The sequence below is a fragment of the Asparagus officinalis genome, chromosome 4, assembly GCF_001876935.1.
Source record: "Asparagus officinalis chromosome 4, Aspof.V1, whole genome shotgun sequence".
In the NCBI taxonomy this organism is placed as follows: Eukaryota; Viridiplantae; Streptophyta; class Magnoliopsida; order Asparagales; family Asparagaceae; genus Asparagus; species Asparagus officinalis.
Genome location: NC_033797.1, coordinates 107,010,606 through 107,023,287, shown reverse-complemented (window position 1 = coordinate 107,023,287; position 12,682 = coordinate 107,010,606). Strand labels below are relative to the sequence as shown.

Below are 12,682 nucleotides of genomic sequence, written 5' to 3'. Positions count from 1 at the left end.
TTGCATGCAAGGTTAAGTAGTCAGGCGAGCCTTGTGAGGTTTGCCTTCATAATGACCTTTACCTGTAATATGAAGTTTGTCTGATGTGCTTACTTCGCCAGATTTGCGAAGTTCGCCAGTATTAGGAACTTGAAAGCGAACCCCGCTTGAATTGCTGGGTTCGCTAGATTTGGGCAGTTCACGAGGTTTGAGAACTTCGCCAGTAAAGCAAAGTTCGCCTGAACCACTGAGTTTGCCAGTTCTAGGAACTTGGTGTAGTTCGCCAGAAGTGAGAACTTTGTGTTCATTGTTGGCTCTTTTCAGGCCTGAATAGTAATTCAGGCCATCATAGGAGATGAGGGCACGTGCCTCATGGCAAGCAAGAGCTTGTCATCGCTGTTGCTTAGCCCTCTTCGAGAGAGGAGGGTTCATATCGACGGTGATTGCATGATTCGTGCCAACACGAACTTTGGTCTCCTTAGAGGCAGGAGTTTGCGCGGGTTTCTTGACAACCCATCGAGCAACCCCCTAGCTTGCATTCTTGGCCTTTTGACTAGCCTCATCACTCTTAGGAGGGATGGAACCCCTAGTGTTTGCTCGGGTAGAGCTTTTAGGCACGCTAGCCTTAGCTTGCTAGGGCTGATTCACGCGCAAGACTTTGCGATACTTAAGCGATGTTGTGCTACCAGAAGAAGCCAAAGATAGGTACTCTTCATACTTAGCTTGATCAAACTCAATGACGAGGGACTCAACGGCAGTCCCTACAACAACCTCGTCGAACTGCGCTACCACCATCTCGTTAGAAAAATAGTTTCTCCCACTATGGTCGCCATCTTCTGTTAGTCGTAAAATTGATCTCAAAGATTTGTATTAATTGAATTGTTTGTTACAAATCAAAAATCACTTTTACACAGAAGCGAAGAGAATTGATTCGATCTCTTCTTGTTTAACGTGGGTTCTTTAGGGCGATAGGAAGCTTCCCTCGATGCTCGTGTCAAGTTTGCTTCCATTTAATAATTTGAATGAGGTTGCAGACAAACTTTAGCATGTGGTAGAAGTCTTGCCTCTTGAGTTCGAGTGCAAGCTAAGATGCTTGAAAGGCCGAACAAGTGCTTGATTGCTTGTAAGCCGAATATGCCAAGATCTCAAAGTTCGGTCCTCTTTCCTGAGGATTCGAATGAGACTGTAAATAAGCTTCGTCACGTGGTAGAAGCTCTATTGGAGTTTAGAATACCCAAGCAAGAATGGTTGGAGATTAGAAGTCGAATGCCCAAGAATGCTTGGATCGGTTCTCCCCTATGCCAAAAGGTTCCGATCCCCCTTTTCTTGTAGCCATCAGTGGCTATTTATAACGAGAAATGACATGTAACCACTCCCTCAAACATGGGGAAGTGGTTGTAACCGCATCCACAAAAGTGGCTTTAGTGATTGACTTGGTCAAGCTGTACAGGCAAGCTTGACTATTCAGGCGAGCCCCATGACCATTCAGGCAAGCCTGGCGAACTTGCAGGTGAGGTTGGCGAGGTTGGCGAGCTTGCAGGTGAGTTTGACGAGCTTGGCGAGTAGACGAGCTTTCAGGCGAGGTTGGCAAGCTTGCATGCGAGCCACAATAAGTTCAGATGAGCTAAGTTGTTAGATGAACTTAGCATAGTACGTGAGCTTCAGGTGAGCTTGCAGGCAAGCTAGGTGAATAGGCGAGGTTGATAGGCGAACCCCTTAAGCGTTCAAGCGAGCTTAAACCCTGTTAGAGAGCTTGGATCGTATGGGCAAACCTCCTGCAGGCGAGCTTGACTCGTGCGGGTGAGCGAAGCATTCAGGTGAGCTTAGCTAACTTGCGAGCTGGCGAACTAGCATTCAGGCGAGCTTAGTTCTCTCTAGGCGAAGTCCAATGCGTAGGCAAACTTCGCTTCGCTTGCGAAGTCAAGAATTCAGACGAGCTTGACTTAGCCTATTTGATGCAGGCGAACAAGCAGGACGAGCTTTGCTCCTGCGAGCTTGGATGCTCAGGCGAAGTTCAGGCGTCTAGGAACATAACTTGCTGTGAAGAACAGATCATAACTTTCAAACCGTAAATCAGAATTAGACGAATTATATATGAAAATCGATTATCTCGACGAGACGGGGCCGACCACCAAGCCAACTAAAGTTTGGTTTGCCGCCATCGGTTTCTCCAAATTCCGTTCGGTTTGAGAGATATCAGTGTTTTTGTCCGTTTTTACTATTTTTTGTAGTGTTCTTGCAGGCGAACTTATAAATTTCTTTGTTAGGGATAAAGACAATTTTATCTGCCTACAATGATGCTCTGAGATCTTTTTCGTAGTACATGTTTGTACCAAAATGATTAAATTTATTCTAAATATTACTGTTTATTAAAAAAAAGGCAACAAATCTTTTTTTTTGTCAAGAGTTTACTCTTACCAAATATGTAAAATGCTTGAAAATAAAATAGTACAAACTATCAATAAAAACAAATATGTAAAATGCTTGAAAATAAAATAGTACAAACTATCAATAAAAACAAACATATTTCATCACGTAGAATTTTAACATAAAATATATAATATTTCTGTTAAATACCTCCATGATAGTAGATAAATAGATAGATATTTAACAGAACATCTAATACCATTTCTGTAACAAATGAAGAGACAATAAATATTTACACCAACTCACTAGTAGAAAATCGTGTATCCTAGACGGAATATTCTAAACGAAAAATTTTCCGTCTAGTTTGAATTAAACTAGACGAAAAATTTTCGTCTAGAATATTCCATCTAGGATAAAATATCCTAGACGGAAATTTCCGTCTAGAATACTATCCTAGACGGTTTTTATATTTTTTTAATTTTTTTTAATATGACTAGGTATCCTAGACGGAATTTTTCGTCTAGGATACATTCTAGACGGAAATTTCCGTCTAGAATGTTTTGGACTTCATATAAAAAAAAGTAAACAGCAAATTTTCCCCAAAATTGAAATCCCCCCCCACCCAAGATTTTCACAACCCACGACCCATCTCTCTCTTAATCTCTTATCAATCCGCACCCACAGCCCATCCCTCTCTCCTCTTTGTTCTCTCTCTCCTCCCTTCACCCAAAAATCCCCAGATCCTCAGCCCTTCACCCCCTTCCTCCTCATCACCTTCACCATCCGCCACCAGCTCTCCCGCTCAACCCTCCTCCCATAGCCCTCTTCCACGACCAGCCACACCACCGCCTCGCTCACCCTCCAACCGCCTCTCCTCCTTTCGCCGCCGCTCCTCCCACCGCGCTCAACCCCTCCGACCAGGCGAAACGCCGCCACGCCCCTTCACCTCCTTCTCCTCCTCAATCGTCGCCACCTCTAGCTCCACCGCCCTCACTCCTCAGGCACCGCGCCATCAGCCAGATCCATCTCTGCCTCCTTCTCACCGCCGCTCCAGCCTTCCCTGCAGCCGCCATCGCCGCCTCCTGTCCTCTCCCCTTCCCCTCCTCCAGCAGGCATCGCCACCACCAAACAGCACCGCCGATGCCGCACTTTCCCCAGCTTCAGCCGCCGTCGCTTTCCCATCATCCTTCAGCTGCTCCACCATGCCCCCTTTCATCAGCTCAGCTATGTCTGAACATCTCTTTGGATTTTTACAGGGTAGTTGGAAGATCAATTGCTAAGGAACTTGTATTTACTGGTCGGAGAGTTGATGGCAAGGAAGCTTAGGGTAGTTGGAAGATCAATTGCTAAGGAACTTGTATTTACTGGTCGGAGAGTTGATGGCAAGGAAGCTTTATCCATGGGTACATCTTGTGATGAAGGAACTTGTATTTACTGGTCGGAGAGTTGATGGCAAGGAAGCTTTATCCATGGGTACATCTTGTGATGGGAAATTCCTTTTTAGCAAGCATGCTAGCTTATCTGCAACTCTTATCACTTGTGTCATTCATATGGTGATCTTTTTCACATACGGGACTTGTCAATTATTGTGTTTCTTTTGGCAAGGCATACTTAAAAGCTCTTCAAATTGCCCGAGATATAAACCAAAAGTAGAAATGTCATCAGCACTTGCTGTGGAAGAAGAATGTTATGTGCAGCTTCTCAACACCGAGGATCGTCTTGAGGGTTTAGCTGCATTTGCAGAGAAGAGAAAACCAAGATATGCTGGAAAAAAGGGCCTAAGAAGCATCGCCATTTATCTCATATTGACAGAAGATGAATATGGGATACATTCAGCAGGTCAATACCTTGAATTGGCTGATTATGTTGTAATAAATCATATTTCTGTCTTTTTACTAGAAAATTATTGTGTTCATTGAGTGTTCTGTGTAGCACTATGTTCATTGAGTGTTCTGTGTAGCTCTATGTTCATATATATAATTCAAATGCATTTTGTTTCTTTTTTGTGAAAATTGAACACTAAAACAGTGAATCTGCAATCAAGGAAGATGAACCAAACTAGATTTTGCAAAAAAAAAAACTGTAGCTTAGTATCCTAGACGGAAATTCCGTCTAGGATGCTCAAATTCCATCTAGGATGCCTTTTAAAAAAAATTAAAAAAAATCTAAACACATCAATTTCCGTCTAGAATGAGTATTCTAGACGGAAATTTCCGTCTAGAATGCTCATTCTAGACGAAAATTTTTTCCGTCTAGGATGAATTATTCTAGACGGAAATTCTGTCCAGAATAATCTGTCTATGTTGTATTCTAGACGGTTTTTAATTCCGTCTAGAATATTCCGTCTAGGATATATTCTAGACGGAATTTCCATCTAGAATACTACATCCTAGACGGAAACATCCTAGACGGGTATTCTAGACGGAATTCCGTCTAGGATACGCATCCTAGACGGAATTCTGTGTATCCTAGACGGAATTTTCCGTCTAGGATGCCTAATTTTTTAGCAGTGACTCATATCAAGCTAAAATCAGGAAAGACATGGATTTGAAAAGAAATTTAGAAATAAAAAAAATAAGAATGAAGGAAAAAAATAGCAGTCATAATAGTGCTCACCAAAATCAATATATATTTAATCATCCTCTCTGATTTGTCCAAGTTCATTTCATATCCTAGGCGCTTTCTCTAAATCCATCACTCCTGCAAGAACTGAATTTGCAAATGAAACAATTTCAAGCAAAAATAAAATAAACCAAATAATAAATAATAATAAGGACAACCTAGTAATTTGTAGAATCAGAAGGGCGGCAAAAAAGAAGGGATAAATTGCAAAAGTTAAGAACATAATTACTAACAGGAAACGTTGAAGGGGCGGGGAAGATGCCAGCATTGAATAGGGTGATTAATACTTTATGTGAAAATTTTCTTTTTCTTCAACAGTTATATATTAAAAAAAAGAGCAAGAGTCAGAGACAGAAAAGAAATTGGAGGGAACGCATGTTGAAAGAAGCAAGGAGTCAGTCATGAGACTCATGACTCATGTGTAAAATATTTCGAAGAAGCAAAGTCTAAGAAGACAACTTCCGAATATAATTAATAAGCGATTAAAGAGTTGGTACATAACAAAAAATAAGCTAAAATCAATAAAAAGAATAGTAATAAGAAAGATGAAGAGTCAAATGAACAAAAAGTGCCACGTGGCAACATAGGGCCTTGCATAGTATACTAGTATAGTGCACGTACGTTTGCATGTGTATGCATTTGTCTTATGTTCTAAATTTTTAAAATAATTTTACTATATAATTTATGGAAAAGTTTGATTTTGGACATAATCATAGAAAACCTTAAGGACATATTTTATGGTTTCTCACCATTAAAATCCTAGACTGAATATAATTTTTTGTGAGGTTTATTTCTAAAATTTATAAGGATTAATCTGCAGTTTGTAAAGTTTTAGGATTTTTCTGTAGATTCATGAAATTTTGGAGTTTTTCAAAACTTTATGAATTTACCTCATTTAATATAACATTTTATGAAGCCGAAGGGTTGGAGATGTTAATTTAAGATTGATAAGGATATTAATAAGATTAGCGGTGAAGTTATAATGGTGATTATACGAGAGAAATTAAATTGGATACATTTCTATGCTATATAAACAACTGTAGACACATAGAAAATTTCACGTCTCAACAAGCCACAAGCTTAATTAAGTAAAAGAGCTTAATACATTTGAATAAGATTTGAAATTAAAATCAACTTTAGGATATATATATCTCATATATTAAACTGTAAAAGTTAAGTTGAGGGCAACCCCTCCATATTTATTAGCTCATAGAGGCAATGCCTTCCCCCATATATTTTGTCAAACTTGATGAACTCAACAAGTCTTATCAATAAAACCTATTGTGAGGATGACAATATCTCATATAAATCAAAATCAATGTGAGGATGACATAACACATCATATAAATTAATTTGATGATTAAATTTGAGGGTACATGCATTACTAACTCTACACAAAAACACACATCTCACCCCTCATATAAACTAAATTCTCTAACTTGAGGATGCATGTCATTAATATTAGCAATAGAACTTTAGCTCGATGATGCTCACCCTCATATACCAATCAAATTTTAACTTGAGTGTAAATTGACTCTGATTACACTTATTCCAAGAAAACACAAAAGATAAGTGTGATAAGCATGTGAGAAGTGAAAGGTAAAGAAGATAATCGTTGTGATAAACGAATAATAAAATCTGGTAAGGGGTCTGTACGTACATGATTTTCTTTAAAAAAAAATATTATGCTATGAGTTAAATTTTGTATTTTTTGTGCCTAATCATGCTAGTTATATATTTTTAATCGTTGAATACTTTTTGCAGTTACTGATAACTATTTAGAATATGATATAATTTTTAATAAATAAATAAACAAATGAATTGCCTCATCATCTTCAGTATCTTCACTTTCTACTTTCCAACAATAATTTACTTGTGTAAACAAACACTGTATTTCACTTACATGATGACACGGATACATTTTTTTACTTGCGAAAAAAATAACTTTCACATCTTTAATTCACGTTCAATTTGCCAAACATCCCCTTAACATCTGTTTATATAAGAACTTTAGCGCGGTTTCTCATAAAGTTCCAAATAGAGCTGGCGCGTGCATTGCACGTGCCCTCCTCACTAGTCTTCTGAAATAATCCTACTGCTGCTGTATTATTTAAATAATTAATAACCAACTTGAGCTTTTCTATTGAAAGCTTGAGCCCGCCTAAGGGCATATCCAACCCTTTGCCTCAAAATGGTGCAAATTTTGCACCAAAATGGTGCAAAAGTCACATCTAACAGTAATTCATCTCCAACCCATTGCACCATTTTTTGCACCAAAAAGGAATATTCTCAGTATCTTTCTTTTTATCTACTTTTATATAATTATTTTTTATTCCCTATATTTTTAACTATTTCAACAATTAACCCCACATATCAAATTTTATTTTTTCACATATTTTCCAAACAAAATGATTTATTATTTAAAAATTAAACTAATAAAACAATAAAATATTATTTTATTAATTAAAATAACTTGATTGCTAAAATATTATATTTTTATTATTGATATTGCCAAAATATTACATTCAAGAACACAACAGGAAATAAAATACAAGGAAATAATTAAACATTAACAACAATGTAAAAATTACAAATTTAGTATGCACTTAACTATCTGAATTAGTGTATTCCTCCCATAGATGATCTATCAATGCATTACGCAGCGCAATATGGGCATCTTTATCCTTGATTTTTCCGTAACGTGCAATAAATTGAGTAAATCTTGTAGTTTCATCTGCTACCATATCAACTTCTGGTGTTGGTGCTTCCCTCACTTCTTGAATTGGTGCATAAAGATCACGTTCATCCTCGATTATCATATTGTGCATAATAATGCATGCAGTCATTATGTCATGTAATACATGTTTTTTCCAAAAACGTGCTGATCCTGCCACGATTGCAAATCGTGATTGGAGAACTCCGAACGCACGTTCTACATCTTTTCTACATGCTTCCTGTTTCATGGCAAAATATTTTTTCTTCCTACCTTGTGGCTGTTGGATTGTTTGTACAATAGTAGCCCATTTCGGATATATACCATCAGCTAAATAATAACCCATATTATACTCTTTTCCTTGAATAACATAGTGAGCGGGAGGAGCAATACCTTGAGCTAGGTTAGAGAAAAGATTAGATGACTCCAGCACATTGATATCATTATTGGTGCCTGGCATACCAAAATATGCGTGCCATATCCAAAGATCATAATCTGCCACAGCTTCGAGGATAATAGTTGGTGACCCACTACGTCCTGTGTATTGCCCAGACCATGCTGTTGGACAATTTTTCCATTTCCAATGCATACAATCAAGACTTCCTAACATTCCTGGAAAACCACGTTTTTTTCCAATATAGAGTAGCCTAGCAATATCGTTAGCGTTAGGTGTTCGTAGATACCGCTCTGCGAATATTTCCACCATAGCACGACAAAATTTTGTCATACTTTCAATTGCTGTTGACTCACCTATTTTAACGTATTCGTCCGTAGCATCAGCTGGTAGACCGTATGCCAACATGCGAAAAACAGCTGTTACTTTCTGTAACGGTGATAATCCCATTCTACCAAGTCCATCACTTCGTTGTTGGAAGTAATAGTCATGATCTTTCACTGCATCAACAATACGAAGGAACAAACTTCTTGACATCCGATATCGACGACGAAACATATCTTCTCCAAAACGTGGATTATCGGCAAAGTAATCTATGACCAAATTCTGATGCGCATTTTCTCGATCGCGGTTGATCACTGCATGACCAGGAATCGAGCCACCATGGATCGGTTGGTAGTTGTGTTGACGTAAATTGTTAACGAGGATCATGTTGTTGTTGATGTACTCACAAATTACTTCTTCGGTTTCATCAATCTCTGCAATGATATTGGACAGAAAATTATCATCATCCGAAGATGAAGATGATGATAAGTATGATGGACCTCCAACATCGAAATTCATTTTTGAAGTAAGAAAAGAATGACTGAAGTATGCAGAAATGGAGAATAATAATTTTAACACAACAACGAGTAATTGTGTGGATGTACCTAATCTAGTATGCTATTTATAAAACTTTGCTTAGCTGTATACATTGAACAATGTGTAAAGTTGAGCTGATTTTAGGAAATGCTTTCCAGCTGTTATCAATTTGTCACAAAATTCAAATTTGCTTAGTTGTATACGTTGGACAATGTGTAAAGCTGACCTGATTTCAAAAAATGATTCCCACTCGTACAAAGCTTTCACACAATTCAAGAAAAGCTGAGCTGTGTATACGTTGGACAATGTGTAAAGCTGACCTGATTTCAAAAATTGATTCCCACTCGTACAAAGCAATTTCAAAAATTGATTCCCACCGACAACGTTGGATAATGTGTAAAGCTGACCTGATTTTAAAATTTGATTCCCACCGACAACGTTGGATAATGTGTAAAGCTGACCTGATTTTAAAAATTGATTCCCACCGACAACGTTGGATAATGTGTAAAGCTGACCTGATTTCAAAATTTGATTCCCACCGACAACGTTGGATAATGTGTAAAGCTGATCTGATTTCAAAAATTGATTCTCACTGACAACGTTGGATAATGTGTAAAGCTGATCAGTTTGTACAAAATGATTCAATTTCAAATGTTGACCACCGACAAATTCAAATTCAAATTCAAATTCAAACAAAAAAAAAAACAAATTTGGATTGGCTATAAATAACATTCACGAATTCTTCTTCAAACCACCCAATTCGAAGTATTTCTGATCTCCAAACCAACCACTTTTTACAAAAAAATGAACTTCGAGATCAGCATTTTGAGATGCGTACGAGCCGATCAATTCGTTCTCGAATGGAAATCATAAGTAATGAAGTAAGGAAATTGAATGCGTGCTTGAGACAAGTAGAGAATCTGAATCCAAGTGGTGCTTCAGATGAAGATATTGTAAGTATTCTATTAATTATCGTCTGAATTTTATTATTATTGTTGAAATACATAACTTGATGTTCACTATAATTTGCAGTTAGTTCGAGCAAAGATGTTATTTATGCAAGAACCAAAGTACAAAAAAGGTTTCAAATTTGATCATGTCTGGAATATGGTTAAAAATTTTGAAAAATTTAAAGATGATGTCCCCACAGCAAGACAAGTTGGTCGAAGACAATCCCAAAGTGTGAACTTCGACTCGTCACAATCAGATAATCCCACTCCGGAATCTCCTATATCAACATCTCCTGGACTGTCATCATCTACTCTATCTGAACGACCTATTGGGGTAAAAAAAGCTAAATTGAAAAGGAAAAATGATGATCATGAGTCAAGTGTAGTGGACTCCATCGAGACCTCCAGCAACCGACTTATAGACAGGTTAGACAAGGCGAGCTTGGACAGGCAAGTAGCGTTTGATATCGAACGAGAAAAGATAGCCATGAAAAAAGATAGAGATGAATGGAAAATTATAATGAAAGATTTGAATTCCATTGCTGATCCAAACGTGCGTGAGTAAATTCGAGCTCAACAGATTAAAATAATACAAAAAAGAAATCAATAAGAACAAGGGTCTGCTTCTAATTTTGGCAATTATTTCAATGATATTGGACACTCTGGCCCCGATCTACCAGATTATTGAGAGTTGCTTGTCCATCTCAGGAAATGTTCCATGTTTAGTTTGTATTTTATGTTTTATTTTAATGAAGTTTTATATTATGCGTGTTAGTTTTTATATGTTATGTATTTCAGATATGTAATTTATATTTGAATTATGTATTAGGATTGCTCTTTATATTTCATGGGACTTTACTTAATATCTAGATTTTAATATTATAATTAATAATAATGTCTTTTAAATTTTAGCATTATTTTTAATTTTAAAAAATAATTTATTTTGTCCAAATTATACAATTGGGGTAAAATTATAAAATTTAAATATTATTGGAATTGTTTTATACATTTAATAAAACAATTAGGGTCAAATTGTAAATACATAAAAGTATAAGGTAAAATAAAAAAAAAGAAAAATAAAAAAATAAAAACAAACAGTAATGGGGTGATGAACAGTGCGACGCCAAATATGGCGTCGCGCTGTTCATCACCGCTAAAATGCAGCGGGATTTGGCGTCTGGTTGGAGCTCGTCATCAGCGGCATTTCCCCTTTTTGCGGCAAAATAACGCCCGATTGGAGATGGTCTAAGCGCTATCACGATTCACGAGTGAGGCTTATAGTCAATATAAAAAGGAAATGCTATCCACTTCATACACGTCTAAGGTATAAGTTTAATCTGATATTTCAAAAGTGTTGTATTGATTAAATAAATATTGTCGTTGAATCTAGAATCTAAGAAAGTATCTCATCCTTCTCATATATATCCTTGCTAATTTATAACAGGCCCTCAATTGTTCATATTCTAAACTAGACTCCGCATCCTCATATTTGTTCGAAAATGATGTTTCGTTTAAACCAATATTTGTTTGAAGAGGGGGTTTCATTTCCACAAATTTAATACCTTTCCGGTTCTTGTTTAAGGCAAGTTAATGGACTTAGGGTTGAATCGAGAAATATGAAGACTTGAGGATCTAATAAAGAATTAACACATGGAGGTCGGTTTGACGATATATAAACCACAAAAAAATTAATACTTAAACTGATGTACACTTCAAACCTCTTGGTTTTACACTGTTTCAAATCAAATATGAACAATAAAACACTTTAGCGATCACAGGCCATGAATATTTTAACATTTCTAATATCTAATTAGGCAAAGTGACCAATAAAAGGTCCATTTGTGTTCAGTGAAGCAGATGATGTGGTACTATTCAGATATCCAGCACAGGGCACGCTCATTAAGGTGGTGTCCGAGGGGGTTGGTGAATGAAATGAAATGAGCATCACATTCATGATTATGTTGTTTTTCTGTTACTGGATGGGCCCGGCCGCCAGCGATCTCCACTTCTCAGTTCCTTTGGCAATCCGATCGAGATGGATATCAACCATAAACAACTATTAAAAGATGAAGAAACATTGACTAGATGGACATCAAACTTTCGGTACTAATGCCCTTCAGCAGTTTCACATGTGAAATTCTTTCATATTGGCCACATGTTTTTCATATGTGAAATTACGCTTAAATCGACCATTGTTTATCCAATGCTACACATAAATCATCCTAAACGTAAATGGTGCACTTAAATACCATAAACTTTTAAAAACATTGCACTTTAGTACTTCAGTTATGCAAGGGTAAAAATTTCTCCCCAAAAGTTCTCAAATTTCCTAGTAAATTCTCTCCACCAAACAGCTGGTCCACCAAAAAGAGAATAACTTTCCAACCAGTGTATATATCCTCAAATCTTCTGTTCTCCATGTTGATTTGGGACTAATCAATTTTCGGATCGTTTTTGTTGTCCAATGGACATGATTTATCCTGTAGTTTCTCAATAAAGCAGCGCTTGAAGTGGACTTAATAGATGTACAGTTTATTATGCAACTTTTGGAGCTCTCCGTGGTAATGAACGTTAATATACTTGTAGTTTATTGAGTAACTTTTGGAGCTTGTTGGCGCTTGTAGTTAAATCTGGAATAAAACAGATAAATCTGTTAGAGAGTTGAAATGTTGTATTTTAAAACTTTTTCATATTTGGCCTCTGTGCGTTTATGAAACACAGTGCTTAAAGCAATATTTGGGCTACTCCGGTGTAATGATCCCAATGCCAAACTGCTTCCAGGAACAACAGTACAGT

The 12,682-nt window shown here is 37.0% G+C and overlaps 2 protein-coding genes across 2 annotated transcripts; one reads left to right on the top strand and one right to left on the bottom strand.

Annotated features, from left to right (window-relative positions):
* On the top strand, positions 3,552-4,345 carry LOC109837945. The gene is made up of 2 exons (XM_020406333.1): positions 3,552-3,643; positions 3,784-4,345. The coding sequence occupies exon 2, from the start codon at positions 3,816-3,818 to the stop codon at positions 4,263-4,265; it is 450 nt and encodes a 149-aa protein (XP_020261922.1). The 5' UTR covers positions 3,552-3,643; positions 3,784-3,815; the 3' UTR covers positions 4,266-4,345.
* On the bottom strand, positions 7,575-9,103 carry LOC109839130 (putative nuclease HARBI1). Its single transcript, XM_020407561.1, has one exon. The coding sequence runs from the start codon at positions 8,916-8,918 to the stop codon at positions 7,575-7,577; it is 1,344 nt and encodes a 447-aa protein (XP_020263150.1). The 5' UTR covers positions 8,919-9,103.